This window comes from Zonotrichia albicollis, chromosome 15 (assembly GCF_047830755.1).
Source record: "Zonotrichia albicollis isolate bZonAlb1 chromosome 15, bZonAlb1.hap1, whole genome shotgun sequence".
Taxonomy (NCBI): domain Eukaryota; kingdom Metazoa; phylum Chordata; class Aves; order Passeriformes; family Passerellidae; genus Zonotrichia; species Zonotrichia albicollis.
The window spans coordinates 3,353,503-3,374,606 of record NC_133833.1 but is presented as its reverse complement, the minus strand read 5'-3'; the positions used below and the strand labels follow the sequence as shown (position 1 = coordinate 3,374,606).

At 44.3% G+C, this 21,104-nt stretch overlaps 1 protein-coding gene across 6 annotated transcripts in view; it reads left to right on the top strand.

The window, feature by feature from the left end:
* The window catches only part of NSD1 (nuclear receptor binding SET domain protein 1), a 61,658-nt gene that overhangs the window by 4,551 nt on the left and 36,003 nt on the right, over positions 1-21,104 (top strand). For 5 of the 6 annotated variants that reach the window (XM_074552275.1, XM_074552274.1, XM_074552276.1 and 2 more), the window contains exons 3-5: positions 12,869-13,001; positions 15,917-16,089; positions 18,010-20,584. In XM_074552275.1, the coding sequence (XP_074408376.1) occupies positions 12,869-13,001; positions 15,917-16,089; positions 18,010-20,584 (2,881 nt within the window). The remainder of the gene's footprint in view (positions 1-12,868; positions 13,002-15,916; positions 16,090-18,009; positions 20,585-21,104) is intronic. The other variant, XM_074552277.1, reaches the window with a different exon arrangement.

Here is a 21,104-nt window from a genome sequence, read left to right as displayed (position 1 = left end):
ATCAGCTTTATGCTGCTTGTTGATGGTCTCCACCTTACAGCATGACTGTCTCAGAGCTTTCATTTTTGAAGCTCATGGCTCTGAGTGTGCCACTGCTGCTCAAACTTCCTGTTTTGCCAAGAGGGAGGTGTGTGTGTGTGTATTTCCCATGTCTGTGTCTGCCCCTTGTAGGAATTGATGCTTGCCTTGAAAAGGCACAAATGTCAAGAGTGCTTGGAGCAGAAGGGCCAGAATGTGGTTTAGTCTTAAGTGAGATGCAAAATCCAGCATTTAAGTAATGCCTCTGGGCAGGAGCGGTGGTGACAGGTATTGTTTTGCACGGGGATTTGTTAATAGCCCTGGCACCTGCTGCTCTCAGACATTTCCCCAAACAGGGGAGGTTGCTCAGGTGCCATTCAGTTGTAAAGAGGGATGTGCATATTCCGAACTAAAACTATTTTAAGTGCCACCTTAATCTTCCCTTAAGGGTGTCTGAACTTTCCAGCAGCTCCTGACAGATTTTGTGTCGTGGAGAAGGAAATTATAGCATCAATTCTTGGGTTATGTTCTCCAGAGGTGGTGATACAGTGACTACTGGCAGCTGCTGGCTTGGTGCCTTGTGCACATGTTGGGCTATGGCCATTTAAATTTAAATGGGTGGTTGTTCTTGGTGTCTCTGTTCTTTACCATCCTGATGTGAGTTTGTCTGTGGTGCTCTCCTGGCATTTCCAACTTGCAGAGGCCCCTGGGCAGCATTATGTACATGAGTCCAGACTCCAGTGCTGGGGAAGGTGAAAGTCTGAGTGCCACAGATATTGCTTCAATTTAGATGCTGAGGAATTGGAGCAAGGTGGGCTTGTTTCTTGCAGAACTTTCATGTGAAAATTTTGCTCTTCTAATGTAACTTTTGATGCCTTAATACTTCAGTTTGTTGGCTTGTTGGTTTTTAGTTAGTACACACAAAGTATGTTTGAATAATTCGATTTGCAGAATTGAGCGGTCGAGGAAGCAGAGAGTTCTTGGATTCAGGTATATCTGGGCCACTCCTGCTGTGTATACATTTTGCATTCTCAAGCTGTTTTCTCCATGAGACCCTGATGGTTTCAGACTTCAGGATGTGCAGATGCTGGCATGAGGCTCAGTGTAGCTTTCATTATCATTTCCTTGTTGTCCATTCCCAGGATGCAGGACTGTGATGTTTGGGTAATGACAGTGAGGAAGTGAGGTACAGGGAAATTTAGAGCCAGATGTTTTGTCCCTAAGAATTGCTGCTTCCAGAGGCTGGGTGTGAGCAATGAGTGAGGCATGTGTGTAAGGCTCCTGGAAGGTTTTTGCTTTACCAGAATCACACTGTTTGCACTGTGTTAGAAGTACTGAAGGCCAGCAGAGCCCTCTCTAGAATTAATCCATTATGACCTTGAGTTGTGTTCTAATCTGCAGCTGTGGGAGGGTACTTTCACTATAAAGTGTTGATGTTGCCTGTGTGAGAGTTACTCTGGTGCTTGGTCTATTAACTGATGTGTCTGGTGCCATTTCTCTCTCTGCTAAAAATAAAATGAAGGAACTAAAGCCACGTGATCCTCCCGACTCCTGTAAATATTTCTGAAAGAATCTCCTACTACAGACTGTTGATCCGAGGTGTAACTAACTACTGATAACATTATATCCCTGAGCTACAGCAGATATGGCAGTGGTTTGTTTTAGCAGGGAACATAAATTTCCTCGGTCAGTTGACATCTTCCTGGTGAGGAGATGAATTCTGTTTGGCTCTCAGTGATTCCTGCAAGCATCATCTCCTGCTCTGTGCATCTGGAGAGAACGGGGTCTTTGTGTGCTACTGTCCCCATGCCTGTGATCTGGCACACATCCCCCTTTGCCACTAGGATTTACACTGTTTGGAAGATGGTATTATTTCACAGAAAAGAGCTTGTAGCTGGATCTTGCCTTGCTGTGCATCCTGATGGCACCCACCAGGCCTTGTAGTGAAGGGCATTCCTGTTTCAAATGGCTCTAAACTCACCTATAAAGGACTTCAGCCATGGTGAATGTCCAGAAAAAAGGGAATTGCCACTGTGAGGGCCCTGTCCTTGCCTGTGTTATTGCTTGACCATAAATTTTTAAGGTCCTTAATGACTTCATGCTTTCACGGTGTGGTGATGCTGCACTGCCACTTGGTCATGGGGAGGTGTGAGTGAGAGGGTGTTAGGAACTTAGCAGGACCTGCAGTGTGTGAGAGCAGCTCCTTCTGAGGGTTTTGAACAGTCTATAGGATCCAGACCTCTCCTGCACAGCTGGTTGGATCCTGGAAGTTTTATCATAGCATTTGGCTGAGATTGCCCTTCCTCTCCTTGTTTTATTGTATTTGTTTTCTGATTGCTGATTAGGTGTGAAATATCTGTTTGTGTACATGGTTTTACAGGAAATTACTTGGTTTCTCCAGAAAATACCTGGTGTGCCATGTGAAATTGGAATGACTGATGCCTTTGTGGCTCATGCTCTAAAGCTGAACCTGTCTGTTTGCAAATAGCAAAACCAGAGGTATTGCAGATGGGACAGTTTTGAAAGTGATGTTTTACTGCATGTAATGACAGAAACCTCTGTGTAATTTCTGCTTACCAAATTTAAAACTTACTTTTAAAACTTGAGCAGGAGAGAAGCTGTTCAAGCAATGTCCTGGTTAATATACTATTTGCAGTTGTAAGTCTGGCAATAGTAGCAATTAAATTGGCTTTTGCAGGTATTTTTTTGGGCTGGATGCTGCCTCTCAGACCCTGCTAAATGACTATATGTGCTGGGGATTTCTTTTGGAAGAGTGTGTCTCCCACAACTTGAACCTTTTCTTCCTAATGAGTGTTAGGTTGTTGAGGGTAGTCATTCAAGTTTTATTGTTACAACTCCTTCTCAAGCCTTGGTAAAATTAAAATCAATGATAGTGGCTCAGTTTGATGCTGTAGCAGTAACCTTTGACTTCAGAGCAGCGTATTCTGCATGAAGTCATGGATTTGTTTATTGCCTCTTGCAATGTAGCAGCTTCTTGTTGTACCTTATTACACTCTTGTTCCCAGAAGTGGGGTTAAACTGTGTGATGTACAACAATTATTAAGTGATTTTTTTTTTAATTTTCCCAAGTTAACTGAACAAACCTGTAGCTCACTCAAGAGGTGAACTCTAAATATGGTCAAGTTACTTTAGGCCTAAGAAAAAAGCAGTGTTCTCTAAGATATAATTGAGATGGTATTAAAAGTATATTTGTAACTCAGAAATTTGTGTTATAGATGATGGTCAATTTTCAGTGCAGTTGCTTGGAACATACTTCTGCTTTTCTTGCCTGTGAGTGCCAGCTTATGTATAGTAATTTTGATTGCTTTTCAATTATTTGCTCTGGCATTTAGAAAGGCAAAGGCAATAGAAGCATCAGAAAGAAGAAATCAGGCAGGAGGTTGTCCTAGGAGTTAAAAAACTCAACAGCTTAGGTGAATGCCACTTTTAATACCAAAAAACGATGACCTGTGTTTGTTCTGTCTGCACAGAGCCATCTGGTGAAGAATGGTTACCTGGGGGAGTTTGTCATGGCTGCAGAGCTGTGGTGCCGTGCTGAGGAAAGCAGAGGTGCAAAGTTTGGAGCCCCAGTGGTTCTGTGCTGGCTGGGAGCTCAGGCATTGCTGTGGCTGAGCTGAGTGGGTGCCCCTGACCCCAGTGCCAAGGACAGGGGAAGATGCTGCCCTGTGCTGGAGCAGGTACCAGCTGAGGTGCTCTGTTCTTGTTGCATTAGAAATCTGGTTCCAGTGTGGCTGCTCACAGCAGTGATTAAATGTGTGACAGAGATAAAGATGGCCTGGGTGTGCATCCATCTCTTTTGTGTCCAAAAGCATTGATGAAGCCCAGAGGAATTTCAGCAGTGTGTCTTGCTTCTACTGAAGGATGGTAAAGCACTTGTTAAAATTGACATGCTGCCTCTTCTTGGTTATCATTAAGATTTATCTCACACAGTTCTTTGGAAAAATGGCAGAGAAGTTGGGAGAAAGGTCACCTTGTGTGTCACTTGTTTCCCTCTCAAGGACAGGCTGGTCCTGGCTGGGTGCCTTCACTGCTGTCTCTAGCACAGCCAGAGCAGAAAGGTTGTGCTGAGTTGTCCCAGCTCATTGCCTGCACTGGTTGTAGGCTTGGCAGTGATGGAGCTGCACAATCCACAGGTGGATTCTGTGCTTTTCCAGCAGCATCCCTGCTGTCTCTGTGGGGCTGAGGTGCTGCTGGGGTTCTGGGTGAAGAGCAAGGCTGCAGTGGAAGGGACACTTGAGTGGCATCAGGGAGGGGAGAGTTTTGGGAGCACTGTTGGTGCCTGAATCACTGGGAAAGGGCAGCACATCTCTAGTCCTGGAGGTTTCCCCTGTGTTCTCCCATCCTCCTCCTCACGGAGTAGGCCACTGGGGTAGGAAGGGTTGGCAAGAAAAGATTTGAGTGAGTTCTTGGTAGGGAACTTGTTCTGTTGGTCACGTGCAGTAATTGGGACAGCTGTGGCTGCTGCTGGAGGTAGCTCATCCCACTGCTGGGCTCTTCAGGAAAAAACAGCTTTACAGTAAAATAATTACGCAATAAAATAACAGAGTAATTTGTTTTAACCTTCAGACACTCATCAGAAATAACGCACTGGGACTCCTTTTATATTTTCAGGCATTGACTTTTGCATGTGAGACACCAGAAGTGTTGAGTTGGGTGGAGCAATTCAAGTGTTGCATCCAAGCCAGAGGATGGAATGCCTTTTGGTGAGGTATTCTTTAGGAAAAAGTGAACAGTGAATTTCCTGCACAGTAGTATCTCAGCACACTGGAAACTGCCAGTTTCTTTTTCAGCTCCTGTAGTCCCTGCAGTGCTGAGTGTGCAGGGAGGCTCTCACCCTCAGCCCTGCTTGAAGCTTCCACGTTCCACTTGTTTTGGAGGAGTGTGTTCATGGCTTTCCCCTCCCATTGTTGATGGAAAGATAGAAACCTGCTGTTGCCTCACAGAAGGGTGAGGAGCTGAGTGGTTATCACCCTTTTAATAGTTCCTCCCCTTGCCCTGATGTTACTCTGTTGTTTGGTTTTCCCCAAGCACCTGTTCAGACTTCCTACTGTTCTGGCTAATGTGGTGACTGCCCGCAGATTCCTAAATAACAGCAGTAAAACAAGTCAGGTTCCTCTTGATTGTGGTTGGCAGTCCTCTCACAGTGTTCACCATGTTTAGGAAGCTGGATTCATTACAGAAAGGTTTGGAAGCATAAGTTTGTAGTACCTGGTGCCCTAAGCCCTCAGGTCATGGCTTTGAGTGTGGATGTAAAGAAATAAATAAGCACCAGATAAATTTATTGCCCTGTTAGTGTTCAAAAATTCTGATTTCAATATTAGGAGTTCAGAAAAAGCAGCCAAAGTTATAAGTGCAGATTCAAACTTAATTTTGTATGAATAGAAATTTTGTTTCTTTTGGAAAAATGGTGGGCTTGGGTAGGAGGATGGTGAATACCATCTCATTTTCAGGAAGTTATGGTTTTGTGTAAGAGGCATCTTTTTATTTGGACTAGCAAAGTGGGATTATCCCTTCTTTCCTGTGGGTAAATAAAAACTTCTGCAGAAAATGAGATTTGTAAGCCCCTCCTTAAATGTTTGTTGCTTTTAAAGAATCCCATGGACTTAAACCCAAACAGCATCAACAACCAAACCAAGCAACAAGCCAGTTCATTTTATTTAAATCAACCCAAAGTCACACTTTCTAGCTGTTGAGGTTTTATTACAGTGTTCACTCTTTGCACTGTACATGTTGTTCTCTCGTTCTGCTTCGTTCTGGTTACAGCTTAAGCTGTAATGAATAGAACATACATATATAAATGAGAATAGCCAAGTTTCATTTTGCACAGTTTGAATCTGTTTTTCATTTCACAGATTTAGAAACTTCATGTCTGAAAAATGGGTGCTGTGTTTAACCAATGTCTTGCTTGTGAGCAATTTGATAATACATAGAGGAGCACAAAAGTAAGGCTGAAAAGGGGGAAAATCTGATGACCTGGTTTCAGTCTGTGGTTTTTTTGTTTGTTCTCTGACATAAGAAGATATTTGTGGGTAATTGTTCTTTGTGAGAATTTGCAAAGTTTTGGTAATGCCAGCAGTTCTTCGCTCGCTGAAACAATTAGTGCTGATTAAAAGAGCCAGATTTAAAGAGAATGTGGTTTATCATTTAAAATGTGTGCAGATAAGCAAGTGTGAGAGTCTGTCCTCTGCATCAGGCTCCTGGAAGTGGTCTGAAGTCTTCTGTGTGTGAGTGGATTTCTCTCCACTGGGATCTGGATGAGATCACACCCCTTCTCTCCCCCTTCCTCCTCCTGCCTCCCTCAAACCTTGCTGTCAGGTGCATTTCTGGTAGTTGGGATGCTGAAGTGCCAAAGCTTTCTCTTGCACTGCTCTTCCATCCAATCCATAGGGAAAACTATCTCCTCTGAATGAAACAGGGATGCTGGTACCCAGTTATCTTGGAGACTGAAACTTTGTGTTCTCTCCTCAGTACATTCTTTATTTAATATCTGTATGTGGATAACTCCTAAACTTGATAGAAATGCTTCAGGATGTAGGAGTTACTCAAAGTAGTCCAATCTGCTCTCTTGATTTTAACCTTTCAGGATGGTTCATGGGTACATATGGTCCCTGAAAAACTTCAGTACCCTGGAAGATGGTAATAAAAACTGGCCAAACACAGCAAATAACCTGCAAGCATGTTGATAACAGAAGTTTGGTCTGTATCATCATTGCTGCTGTATTTTTGCTAGTGAATATTTGATTAGTGAGTATTTAACACTTCTGGATGATAATGATCCCAGATAAGAGGTAGTGGCGTTCTCAGACATGAATGTGGGTCAGACGCCTGTTTGCTTTTTGCTGCAGTGCTGAGGCTGAAGAAGACTGGAGCAGTTGGGATGAAGAGCATGTCCCCAGGTCCCAGCAGCACAGGCTGCCCATGGGCTTCCAGCAGGCTTTTCCAGCTGCTCTGTTTGATTTGAAGCTTGCCATGAAGTGCCAGTGTGATTATTACTCTGGTTTCTTCAGATATGCCATTGTGTGCTGTGGTTTGGGTGGAGGCTTTGTCCATGTGGGCTCCAGTTGGTTCTGCCCCTTTCCCTGTGCAGGGATTGATTCCTGGAAGTTTTGTCACAGGGGGTGCAGGGTCAGCATTGCAGCCTCTCTGTAAAGGCTTAAAGCTCCTGTGCTTGGTAATGGTACTTGGTATGGAGGAAACTTTAGTGATCTCTGCTTGCTTAGTTTCAAATATTTCTTAAGCTATCAGGCACATATAATTTAATTATTTTTCAATTTTTGGTGGTTTTTTTTTTAATCAGTTTGGGTTTGATTTCAGAAAATGTTCTTTAAAACATGAATCTTTGCTAATGAGAATTATTATTTCTAGCTTCCATCACAAGCAGTTACTAATTTTGCTTTGTTGTTGTTCTTAGTCTCCTTTTTGCTTTCCGTGCAGCATTCCCAAGCAAAGGTTATTTCCCAATTCCTCTCTTTCCTTCTCTCTGTGTCTGTTCATTTCTCAGTGCAGGAGTGCTGGGGCTGAATGAAGTAATGAACCATGGATCACTCAGACTACTTTCCATTCTCCCTTCATTAAGAGCAGTGCAGAGGTGGGAGTTGACCTTTTAACTATCTGTCAGCAGCAGTCACTGCATGGGAGTTGCATCCATTGCTGCTTGGTTTCTATGACCAGAGTTAAAGGCTGTGGATCCCCTGGGACAGGAGCTGTATGGACAGCTCAGTGCTGAGGTTAAAACTGCTCTGCTTTGTATGAAACTGCTAACTCAGTGAGGATGTGCTGTAGCTCAAGGGAAGTTCCATCTCCTGAAGACTCTTGGGGTAGCTTTAGCTTTAGCCTTCCAGGCTTGTTCTGGAATTATTTTAATAGGAAAAACTTGCCGCAGTTGCTGCCTCTCCTTTGTGAGGGCAGAGGGTGAATAACCTGTTCTGCTGAAATGGCAGGAGCTGGGAGTGGCCTGTCCTAGGCACAGGGCACCTGTGACTCCACTGTGGGGTTGGTTGTGTCAGTGGGTAACTTCTGTATAGAATCACAGAATGGTTTGGGTTTGAAGGGGCCTTAAAGACAATGTAGTTCCAGTGCCCTGCCGTGGGCAGGGACACCTTCTGGTAGATGAGATTGCTCAGAGCTCCATCCAGCCTGATCTTGGGCACTTCAGGGATCCAGGGGCAGCCACAGCATCTCTGGGCTACCTGTACCAGGGCCTTGCTACCTTCACAGGGAAGAATTTCTTCCTCACATTTAATCTAAACCTACTCACAGGTTATGGCCATTCCCCCTTGTCCTGTCACTCTGTGGCATTGCAAGTCCCTCTCCAGCAGACTGTCAGGCCCAGGCTATCTAGGCACCTTCCCTCAAGTTCATTTTGGTAGGGTTTATTTCTGGTAAAAAACCTGTTGATCTTCAGCCAGTTCAGCCATATCTGGCTCATAGGAATTAGATGGGCTTCTTATCATCTCATCCTGTTAAGAAAAAATAATGACCACCAAACTTAAAAGCATAAAGTGATGGGGGCAGGCTGTGGACTGATCCTCAGCAAGCTTCCAGTTCTAACTAATAAGAAATAGGTATTGGGAGCAAATTTGTCATGGGCATAGATGGAATGCAGAGAGAAGCACAAGAGTTGCTGGCCTGGGAATGAGAAGTTTGAAGAGAGCACTGTAAGTTTGTGGGGCAGAGTTGTTGCTGTTTGGGCAGCTCATGTGTGGGGTGTGACTTACCTGCAGCTACCCGTGTGGTGAGATGTGCTCAGGAGATATCCCCGTGCCGTGCTGCTGCTGCAGGGCCCTGGGCAGGTATCTGCTGTGCACTCAGAGGAAAAGGTTATTAGTGTCATTGTTTACACTCTATTGGTTCATTACCCTTTGGATGTGGCCACCTCCTTTTATGTTCATCCTTGGCTTTGATTCTGTTCAGTTCGTGCTTGAAACAGGCTTGGCAGAATCTTCCTCCATTATTTTTGGGGGATCAGTGGCTTCTTTCTTGCTTTTCTTCATCATCCTTACACACAGTGTCTTTTGCTGCCTCAGCCTTTCTGCAAAACATGTTCTGTCCCTGGCTTCACTGAGTAACATTGTTTATAATTAAGTCAGGAATAAACTGTAATAGGGCTTTCTTGGCCAAGTATTTCCACGATGGCTTTCCAAAGCAGGTCTGAATTGGAAGTGTGCAGGGCTCCAATGGCTGCAGATCACTGCTTGATCTCTGGACAGATGTCTCTTTGGGTATATGAAATTTCAAATTTGAAATTGCCTGGAACAGCAGGCATATCTCTGCCCCTCTGTGTGCAGTTCAGTCTTGCTGTGGCTCTGCCAAGGTGGTCACATCCCTGGTCACGCTGCTGGGGCATGTGGGGTGTCTGCAGCTGCGTCCCCAGCTGCTCTGGAGAGGCTGGTGCTGCTCTGAGTTTTATTCAGAGATGTCCAATGCTGCAGGAAAGGTGCACCCTGTGGCTGTCAGCGTTTGTGTGCTTCTGCTTTGTGCCACTTGGTCCAGCAGCATGAATGGATTGAACAACAGCTTCCAACAGCCAAGAGTGGTTACTGGATAGGGTTATTTTTTCCACTTTTTAATGATGTGGTTATTTTCAGAGGAGGAAGATTAGTGACAGACAGTTGAGGACTGACAGTATGTTTACCAAAATAAAAACACTTGGAAATTTAAGCTTTCTTTGCCTAAAATGTTTCATTATTTGTATGGTGAGAATTTCAGGAGGGTTAAGATACTTGAAGCTGAGCACCAATGTTTGGTATTTAAATTAGTGAGTTGCAGGCTGGTGTGTTTGGTGGTGTAGTACAAATTCAAGATGTGACTTTGCAGGTGGTTTTTGTGTCATCCTGCTGCTGAATCTTGGCTTGTGACCCCTTCCACAGTGATCATTTGGGGTCTTTGGTAGAGAGGATTTGATGAAAACCATCTGCAAGGTACAGTCTTCTTTGGTCCAAAAATAGCACAAAGTGATCTGAAATGCTGGATATCATTGAGTTTAGGCTGTAGCTTGTCCCATCTGAACAGCAAATTAATGCCAAGCATTTGATAACAGAGTGGACAGTGCTGACTGTTTTGAGGAGAACATCAGACAATAAAAAACTTTGTTGTTCCTCATCAATGTAGAAGGCCCTGTCCTTTCCCACCTCACTAACCAAGGCTCTTACCTGGTTTAATTTCTTCAGTGTATCTCCACTGGGTTTCAACATGGATTTTACCCAGTCTGGCTCGATAGATTTTCTTGTTATTTAAATACTTGAATATTTCCATGCTCTGAAAGTGAACAGTGCTGTGATCAGATGTATGGGACTACATCAGAATATTTATTTTTAAAAAAAACTTTGACTTTCTTTAGCTCACAGAAAAGTCACTGTTACTGCAGGGCTAAATTTTTGGCCATCAGGATTTATCAGCAGTTTAATCTTGGCACAGTAAATGCTAATTTTTATAGGAGTGAAATTTGTTGTATTCCGACATAAGAATATATGCTTTGGGGCTATAATTTTTCTTTCATGCTGCAGAGTTTAAAAGAAGAGACCTAACTGTACCTGGGAGGGACAATAATTGCTGCTTTTGCTCCTCTGCTCTTGGCTATTCAGTATTACACCTTTTGAAAGTCTAGCAGATTTTTTTCCCCTGTAAAGAAAAAAGTGTTAAGGCATCTCTGGCAGGTTGGTGGGATTTAGGGAGACTAGAGAGGAAAAATATGCAAGACAGTGACATGCTGCAGTGCATCCTGTCACGAGGCTTCCCTCAGGACATGATGCTTCCTCATCTGCCTCTGTGCCCCACTGGTGGGGACTTTTTGGTGGGTGATGGTGAGTGCAACACCTGACTGCTAATGCTGGGGAAATGAGAGAGGAAACTGGGCAGGAATGAGAATAGCTGCTGACTTCTTCCAAAGAGGTTTAGGCATTGTCTGAATAGTTTCTTGAAAGCCACCTTTTCACTCGGCTGGGGTGTTGGAGGTTGACAAAGAGTTGATTTAAATGCAGACTTGCCTAAGGGCAGGGGCTGCGGGTGTCGTTCAGGTGGATCAATGTGAATGGCTCTGGCAAACCTCCAGTGAGGTTTTACTGCTCTGTCCAGTGCCTCTGCTCAGGTTACAGTTGTCAGTAGGATGCACATCTATTGTATGTGTATGCACAGCATTGGAGATAATCAGCTGGAATATACATGTATCCCTCAAAACCCAGGCTGGAAATCTGTAAAAAAAATTTGAGGTCAAAGTCACATTTACAAGAGCTCAAGCAAAGGGTTCGCATCTAAAAGTGCATCTGCATTTTAAAGGAACAGCTGAGGCAGCCCCTCTGGTCCTGTGCTCACAGATGCAGCTGCAGACACAGAGGGTGCAGCAGGGCAGTGGCAGAGAGGGGCTGCAGCCCCTGCCCTGTGCTGTTCACATTCCCTGTTCCCAAACTCCTGCTCAGCAATAAGTTATTGTGTGGCTTTTGATGAGTGAGTGAGAAGAATTTCAATAATGTAGTCTGTAACATCATTACGTGCCTTTTTTTCATGTGACAGGGTTTATTCTTTTGTGTTTTCTTTAACCACATGAAGAAGAGCCATAAAACTCAATGAGAAACGGAATATACCTTTTATTAGAGAGGTCTGTTGTGTTTTAGTTGCTGGGATGTTGAACTGGGTATGGCAAGAGACGTGCCTGGAGCAGGGTGGTTTGCAGGATGGAGAAGTGAAGCAGAAAGGTGTGTGTGTGTGCTGTAACAGCTTTAATGAGGACATTACTGACAGGAAAATACCTGGGGTGCTTCTTGGAGCTCTTAAAATGCTGAACCCACCTGGGACATGTTGGTGGGTGCTGCTGAACAGGCAGGATATCCCACAGCAGGGTATAGGGACTCTTGTATCTTGTGAAAACCTATTGTATCTCATCTTGGCTCAATTATTCCCAACACCAAAGCTCCTGGATCCTCTCCTTGGCACAGGTCCTGCACATGCAGCCAGAGAGGCTTCGTGCTTCACAAACAGCGCGGGATCTGCTCTCAGCTCCTGGGCAGTGACACAGAAATGGCATTAAACACTTTAGGGTTTGTGTCTTGAAAGATTTCGGTGTTCTTGTCGCTGCTGCACAGCCCTGAGAATCTGAGTGATTTGGGTGACTGTGTGTGCAGAATTGATACTTGTGAGCAGCTTTTGGAGACAGGCAAGGTCAGTGTTGTGTGTGTGTCCTGGAGGGGGTGCCTGCTGTTACACTCCCTTTCTGCTCTGTAGTTATGGAGCAAAGCAGCACCAGATCTGCTCATACAAGCTAAACATCAGAATATACACTTTTTTGTGATTGTGCCTGTCTTTGGTTTCAAATATTTTCTGGTGAAGCTTTTTCCTGAGCACATATGAGAAACAGGAGACTTACTAACTTGTACATACCAACCTTCCCCCCCCCTCCAACTGATAAACACTTGCTGTTTTATCACGTTCCAGTCAGGAAAATTTCACTGTCTCTTACTGCTACTTCTTTGGTATGTTGCAACCTTTGAAATTAACAAACTGGTGCTGGTGAAATAATGGGGTCTAGCAGTGACTCCAAATATTTACCTGTTTAAATGTGTGAAGTTTGAGTGCAGTCAATTACCAGAGGTCACGATACTTACTAAAAAAATAACAAAAACCTTCTCAAATCCTCTTATTGTTTTGTTCTTGCAGAAGAATGGGGAGAACCATTGTGTTCTTTGAAGGTGTAGGAGCCACTAAGTAAAATCAGGACTTGCTTTTTAATGTAAATGTCTCTGCTGTCCCATGTAATCTGCACACAGGGGGGGAGGCAAATCTCTTCAAAAGCATCTGGAGCTTTAGTGATTTCTTGTGTTCTGGTTTTTCCCCAAAGATCCGAGCCAAGAAGAATCCTCCAGTGAAGTATGAAGTTGGGGATCTTGTTTGGGCCAAGTTCAACAGACGCCCATGGTGGCCATGCACAATTTGTCATGACCCAGTGCTGGACTGTCACTCAAAAATGAAAGGTACTGTATCTATTCAGACCACAAAGTGGAGGTATTATGTATGGCAGGGTGCTGCAGTTTTTAATTAATTTTAAAAGCATTTCTGGCCTTTGAAAGGTGTGAAGAAATAGACTCTGCTGTGGAAAACAAGACCTGGATCCATAAAGTAGAGCTAAATGAGGGAGGTGGCAGGAAGAAGAAGGAGCTGGGGGTGATGAAGTGGCACAGATAGCTGTGGGACATTTAGGCTGTTCTTCCCAGACTGTAGGAAGGACAGATGGCTGGGCTAAGCTCAGGGCAGTGCAGAAGAAAGAGCAACCTCTCAAAAAAGTTATGCAGAGAAGAAGGAGATGGATCAGAGAGGTGGAACAGGTGAGGAAGCAGAGCTGGGGAGATCAGAGTGTGTGAGGACACAGAGTTGTTGGAGAATGGGAGGCTGGAGAGGCTGAGGAGTGCAGTGTGGGGTAGTGCAGTGTAGCTGCGAATTGCCTGGAGGTGTGATGGGAACACGTACATGGAAGTGAAACTTTTGGGTCTTGTTTGGCACAAGAGTAAGGGGTTGTTTATAGGGAAGTTCTGGAAAAACCAAGAGATGGAGCCGTGTATGTGGCTGTTTAGGGTATAGTGTGAGTGAGCTGAGTGTGAGGAGGAGAGATGGGCAGATATAACAGAGCTGTGTGTGCTTGGCCACAGGAGAGAGCCAGGAAGGGAGAAAAAGAGTCTTGAAAGATAAAGGCAGAAATAGGTGAGTGATGGAGAGAACAGAAGGGAAATGAGGAATTGTTTGCTTTTACTATCATACCAGATGCCACGGGGAGACTGCCACAAAAAGAAAGGCTTATTATTTGTTCCTGGTTTCCCCTTCTGATTCTTCCTGTTCTCTGGGCAACTAGAAACCCCTTGAACTGGTGTCCTCTGCCACTGACAACTCTAGACTGGTGAGATTGCCACTCACTACTGGTTTTGTCTCCAGGTTTTGTGGCCCTTGCCAGCCTAAGCACAAGTGCTGTGCATGAGAGGAGTTGTTTTTGAGTGGCCATCGGCTCAGAGCCACGGCTGTTTCTCTAGACATGAGGTAGCTTTTCCTACGTGGTGCTCACATAATCCCCAAGCCTGCTTGCTGAAGTCTTCTTTCTTCACCTCCCCCTTCATCCTTTGGGGAGGCATTTATCCTGATTCTAGAGAATAGTGAATGTGCTGTTTTAAATAGTCTGTTTCCAGCTCTCAAAATCCTGTCAGAGATGTTTCCAGAAGATATGCTGATATATATTGTCTCCCAACATCCCTCCTCATGAAGTTTTGGGCAGGATTTAATGTATATAGCTGTCCAGTATTCCCCTCTCAGCCTGTGCATGAGGATTGATAATGAAGGAATTCTGCAGGGAGGAAAAGCTCTGTCAGCAAGTTCCAGGAAGGCCTGATCTCCAGCCACATGAGGGACTCTCCCACCATTGTTTTATCTGTGTTCAAACCAGTGGAGCTCATGGGAAAATGATTTTTTCCAGCTGTGGCTGTATGTAATCTGCTTGTCCTCCCTTCCCAATGCCAAGGTGGCCAAGCAGGTGGATGAGAGCTCGGGCACTTTTGGGCTCTGTGTGCACTGCAGGGAGCTCAGTCCTACTGCCTTGGCTCTCCTGTTGCCAAGGGAACAAGCCCTTCAAAACAAGGCAGGTCGCTTCAACCTTGTCTCTTGTGCTGAAAGCTCTTCTCTTGGGATTTCAGGAATGGTGTTTAGTTAAAGGCAGTTTACCTTTTCTCAGCAAGCTCTTGGCTTGGAAGATTTTTGAAGCTGGAAGGTGTAGGCTCAGTGGCTTGAGTCCCAGAACTGTGAATGGGGTGGATGCAGCCTGTGATCTTTGCACTTGGTTTGATGTTGTTCTGGTTGTTTGTCATCCTCTCAGTGGTCTTGGTTAGAATCTCAATTTCAACATCACATAAGGCCAGGCTGCCACACTGTGCTGGCACCCTGGCAGAGGCAGCACAAACCAAATGGGCTGGGAGTGTAATCTGCCTGTTCAGAGGGTGAAGGTGTTTCCAGGAGAAGGTTAATGCATTGCAGCAGTCTGTAGGGAGAAGTTTGTATCCCATAAGTGTTGTTTGCTCTGTTCCAATGCTTGTGACCTGTCCGTTTAAACCCAGTACTGATTCAGTTCTTATTTGTACCATGTATGTTCAATTTTCTTGCATAGAAAGTACCTTTAAAGCATCTTTGGATGTGCCCCTATGATTGAATTTCTTCTCTTTCTCTGCACCTCTTGTGCCTGAAGTATGGAGAAACTTACTGCAACTAATGTTGTGTCATGTTGCACCTAATCTTTTCAGTGTGTGTGCATGTGTTTGCTTAAATCCTGCTGTTCATGTTTTATGTCCCAAATAAGACTTTGTTTGGTATTAAAACATCGAAGAGGATGGGATGTATTGTGATGGGGGAGGCTCAACCTGTGTGAGTAAATCCTATCCAGAAGGATGTCAGTTCTGGGTGTTCCCAGCACTGTTGTGTTTTCCCAACGGTCAAGTGCTCTGGACTGTTTAATCATTAATCAGGGAGTAGCAGAAAAAAATGTTCTGCCTGGTGTGTTATGTCTCTCAAGGAAAAAAAATTATATATTTTTACCTTCTTTTTTTATGCAAGCAGTCTTTGCTGTAGGAAGATGACCAGTCATAGGCGTGTTAATCAATTGTTTGTAAAAACCAAAAAAAGCCCAAACAATTTAAAAATAGAATAGTAATGCAGAGTCTAAATATAGACAGTAGCAAACAAAGGGGTCTGCCTTAGTTGTGAGTAGAAATCCCCAGAACTGGCATTTATGTGGGAATGTTGTTAAGCAAAATTTAATTGAAAATTACCTCTCCAATAGTTACTGTTTTCTGTGTCTCTTTTTGTGTCTTTATTCTGTTACATACAAGGGGTAATTCTGTTAAATTTCTTGAAATAGTTTCCGGTGGGAGACCATACCGAGAGTATTATGTGGAAGCCTTAGGAGAACCTTCAGAGAAAACCTGGGTTCCTGGGAAAGCTGTTGTCCTCTTTGAAGGGAGACATCAGTTTGAAGAGCTGCCTGTTCTCCGGAAAAGAGGAAAGCAAAAGGAAAAAGGATACAAACACAAGGTGAAAGAGCTGTTTTGTATAATATGTTTTTATTTTTTTGAATCTGCACAGTACAAACTATTCCTTTATGCCTGAATTTGTACTTTGACAGCTTCTGTGAGACTGACTGCAGCAAGTCAGCCAGGGAAGGGATTCTTTGTGTCCTTACAGCAGCATAGTTTATAAACTGCCAGGAGTTTCCAGGCTCTCTTCTCTGCTGGGGTGTGGCCTGCTGCTTCTATTGCCCTGGACAGCTCTGGAAGGCAGAGGAATCTGGGCTCTGTTGGTGTGGGATCTGTTCAGCAGCACAGCCCTCTCCTGCTGTGGATTGCAGCACTGCTAAAAAACTTCAGTGCTCTCTGGCAGCCTCCTTTGGCTGCTCTCAGTCAGAGGTGGAGTTGCATGCTTCACTAGATCACTGGCTGAGATAAAGCAGTGGGGTTTTTAGCACTGCTTCAGTAATTCTCTTTATAGAAACCTGTTAGGACTTATAATTTGACTTGGAAAATGCTTTGTCAGTGAGCCTGTGGGAATGAGTTTTGTGGCTCATCGCACCATCTCCGTTTCCAAACATAACAGCCCTGAGCAGTTGTAGCCAGTTAATGTAATGTGACACAGGGGTCTGGTCTGTGTCTTCAGGAAGGTGACTGCAGAAATTAACTCGTTAGAACAGCTGAAGTGAAGAACTGCAGAGGCTACTGTGTTGCTGTGAGAGAGCAAATAGTTACACTAGGCAATGGTATCTGTTTTTTTTTTTTTTTTTTTCCTACTCTGAAGCTTTATAACCTGTGTTAGTGCAGAACCATCAGATTGAGTGTGCTCTTGCAGATGTGAGTCCCTGGGGGCAGTGGCCTTATTTGGTTTTTCTTTTCCAAGGGCATGTTCAGTATCTTCTTTAAGGACTTCTCTCCTTGTGCTCTCAACAACTAGTGACATGCTCCCAAGTAACTTCTCTGGTCCTAGAAGTGCTGCGTGGCTGAAATCTCATTCTGTATGTAAATGGAGCCAGCATCCCTGCAGTTGAGGGAATCAAACGTTTGTTACTCACATAAATGTCCAGGTTTGCACCCCTGGAAGCCAAAATTGATGCAAAGCTGAGAGTATTTGGCTGGATTGGTATCAGGTTTTCTTGAATCTGCTGAGATGAGACTTTGTTGGTTTGGGTTTTTCTTTAGGAAAAAAGTGTCAGCAATGTGAATTGTTCCTCCTGCCTTGGAATTGGTTTTGATTTTAGGAGCAGTTGTGAAGCTCTTGGTTTGCTGTTGTGCAGCCAAAAACTATACATGCAGATAAGAAACAAGTTTCTTATTGATTTTGAGTGTTAGCAGAGGTTCCTGTTAAGTATGCAGAGAGCTTTCTGGTTTTTCTACAGATACAGAGTTAAGCTGGGAGGCTTCTCAGGAATGAACATTGTGAACTTGATAGAGCACATCTTAGATGTGTGTGGAGCTCATGTTAGTCCCGAGGTGAGTTGATGCAGAGGGCAGATCATGCTCTGAATTCAGGGGATGCAGGAAGAATCAACAATGAGGACAGCAAGCAGGTCTGCTCAGATATTTTGAGGAAAACAGTGCTGCATTTGCCTTGTGAGGCTTGCTGGCTGTAGTTTTGCATTTCTGTGCCAGGGATCCATACCATATGCATTGCCCTTTACAGGCTGTTGTGTTCAGGGTGTGTTGGCATGCCAAGACATCCGATTCTTCAGAGACCTTTACTTTCCAGGGACCTTTTTACTGTTCTGGGAATGCACAGGGCTCACCTGGAATGCAGGGCCCTTACCCAGGAGCAGTACTTCCTGTGTCTGCCAGACACAGTCTCAGGGAATTGTCTTAAAGATGCAAAATGCAGGAATGTCTCTGTGTTCCGTGCCTTGTGCTCCTCCCTTTTACCTCTTTAAGTACCTACTCAAATTTTGTCCTTTTTTTGTCTCCAACTTTTAAGGTTCCTCAGAAATTTAGAGCTAAATGGGAAGTCAGTGTTGGACAGGCAGAAGACATTCTTCTTGGGGGTCCAGAGGATCAGAAGTGCAGCCAGAGCTCGAGCGAGCCGGACAGCGAGAAGGACGTGCAGCTGGAATACTACAGCAATGGCCCTGGGGCAGAAAGGGACACGCAGCTGAACGGCTGCTTAAAATCCTTGGCTTTTGACTCCAGACACGTGGCCAGTGAAAAAGGAAAATTGCACATCAAGCCACAGGTGAAAACAACCTCTGAAAGCAGAAAAAGGACTAGAGTAAAAAAGAGTGGTGCCAGAGGAGAAACATCGAGGGAAGAAATCAAAGACAAAACACCAGAGAGCGTAGTTAGAAACGTGATTGTTGGGGACCTACCAGAGAAACACGCGTCTCACGAGCTTCGCCGCATTGCCAGCAGCCTGACAGCAGCCAGCAGCACCAGGGAAAACCATTTGCTGTCCTCCTTTGGAGAAAGACGCTTTGAAAAGACACCTCTAAAACCAGACTATGAGAATCGTAAAAGTGACACTCTGAAAAGCACCCTCCAAGGAGATTTGTTTTCCAGCTCATCTTTTGAGAGAGAGAAGAGCTCTCTGGGCATTTTGTGCAGTTCCAAGTTACAAATACACTATTCTGCATCTGATGGTGGTGTTGAGAAAAAACAAACTGAATCAGATTCATCCTCTTCCCTCTCTGATGGTGGGAACAGTGATGTAGATACCATGGACCAAAGTTCAGAGAGAGCCTCTAGTGCTCTTGAAGTTAGTGATTCTTCAGATAAAGCGGAGAAGGACTTTGCTATGACATCAAGTGGAAACATTAAACTTTCCATGTATCTTTCTCAGAAGAGCAGCAGAAGGGCCAGGAAGAAGTCCCACAGAGATCGCAAAGCTCTGGGAGGTTCAGTAACCAACAGACTTGATGCTGAATTTGTGGATGGGGAGCTTGAAGTAGGTTTGTCTGATGCTGAGATGCCATTGACACCTCTCGAGTGCTCTTCAGATGTGAGAAATTACAATCTTTCCCTAACAAACAAGCACACTACCCCCCAAAGTGTTTCCAAGGATGGCTCCTGGCCTGCTGTTACAAATCAAGCAGTCTTGAAATCAAAAAGCGTGAAATTACCCGGAAGCAGAAGCATAAAATGTAAACATAAAGAAAAGGTTGCTGGGTTGGAGCCTTCTCTTGTGGAAGAGGAGGGTGGTGTGAATCACTGTTCTTCGGATACCAAAGGTTTCTCTGGCCTTTCAAGAGATTCTCTTCAGAGAAGTGGAAAAGTTGATGGTCAGAAACTGTTCAACAACATGCATGAGAAACCCAGGGATTCTGCTGAAATTGAAACAGCCGTGGTGAAGCACGTTCTGTCAGAGCTGAAGGAACTGTCCTATCGGTCCATGAATGATGATGCCAGTGACTCTGGCACTCCAAAGGCCACAGTACCTTTGCTTTTCTCTTCTGCTTCTGGTCGTTTGCCCATTGAACCAGATTACAAATTCAGCACCTTGTTAATGATGTTGAAGGATATGCATGACAGTAAGACAAAAGAGCAGCAACTGATGACTGGTCAAAATATAGTCCCATTTCGAAATACCAGCACAAGTGATGGTTCTGGAAGCAATTCTGCAAGTGGTCTCAAGTCTTTGTCTATTGTAGGTCCCCCATATAAAATAGAAAAAAATGGAGATTGTGTCCAGGAAACAGTAACTCCAAACTCTGCTCTAAGCAACTCCTCATTTTCACGTGGTCCTCCAACCAAGTTGACAGGGATTGGTACTGGTAAAAGGGAGCCTGCGAGTGCTGCTGTTTCTGGGACAAACGGCACAAATTGCATGTCCAAACGCAACTGTTCAAAATCTAAGCAGTCATCAAAGCTTGGAGATAAAACAGTTTCAAACAGAAAGGACTTAAAACCAGGAGGGCCAAGTAAGTTGCTAAGTCGGTTACCCAGAGATTCAGGAGAACGTTCATTCCGTGGGCACAGTTCGGTTACCAGTCCTCTAGGGAATGAGGCAGAAGATACTGAGAGGAAGGAGTGTATTGATTTAACAGAGCATTCAACTGATGAAGACTCTGCCTGTTTATCTGATGACAATTTAGGTCGTATTGGAAGGAGACCTGAAGCTGGTAGAAATAAAGAGAGCTGCAATTCTGCTGAAAATGGGGAGAGTCCAGACTTGGATTCAGAGGCAAATAGTGAGAGCTCTCTTGGTGATGAGTCTAATGATACCAATCACGTAGCACCCAAAAAGCGATGGCAGCGTTTTAACCAAAGCAGTGCTAGATCTAATAAGCACACCAGTAGATCTAGGGAACAAGGAAACTTGGAGAGTGCCTTTGGCCTGAATTCTCGTGGCTTTTCACTGAAGGGAAATGAGTGCTTGGGACGTAGGCATTCCCCTCATTCAAAGGTGCTTGAGGGAGACTTGGCAGTTCAGGACTTTGAGAATCGTTTAGACTTAGTTGATAAACGTTTGAATGTATGTGGTAAGCCAAACACCAGTGTGATGGACTCAGAAACAGAGCTTGGCAACTTTGCTCCCCAGTCTGAATTCTCTGCACAAGGTAAGGGAGCTGGACTTGCGCCAGAGTATTTGTATACATTTTACACTTTTTCATTTAAAGGATAAGTTACAGAACTTGTGGCTGTCTGACAATGTGAAGATACCTATGTCTGAGCAGAAGAAGAAAGTGTGGGACCTTGGTTTGAGTTCTGTAAGCATGGAGGACAAACGAGGCAGAGTCATAATGAGTTTGTACGCAGGTTATTGGTCAGAAAATTTTGCACAAATTAAAAATCTTTAGTTCTTCCACAGTGAAAGGTAAAATAAGAGTCCTTCTGACCCTGGGATTTTTTTTTTAACTTACGCCTTCATAATGTGTTCCTTAAAGCCACAAGTTTGATGTTAGTGGGGTAGGTCAATGCTAGAAAGTTCCAGAAAACTGAGCCTCAATGGCTGCTCTGTTTTTTATCTTTCATAGTCCTCTTTGACATAGTTTGTCTTTGGTTGGTTCTGTAGGATTTCCTCAAGACACTGTGTTGGCAGGTTTTTAGTTTTAGTGTGGAATTTTATTAGCTGCTCAT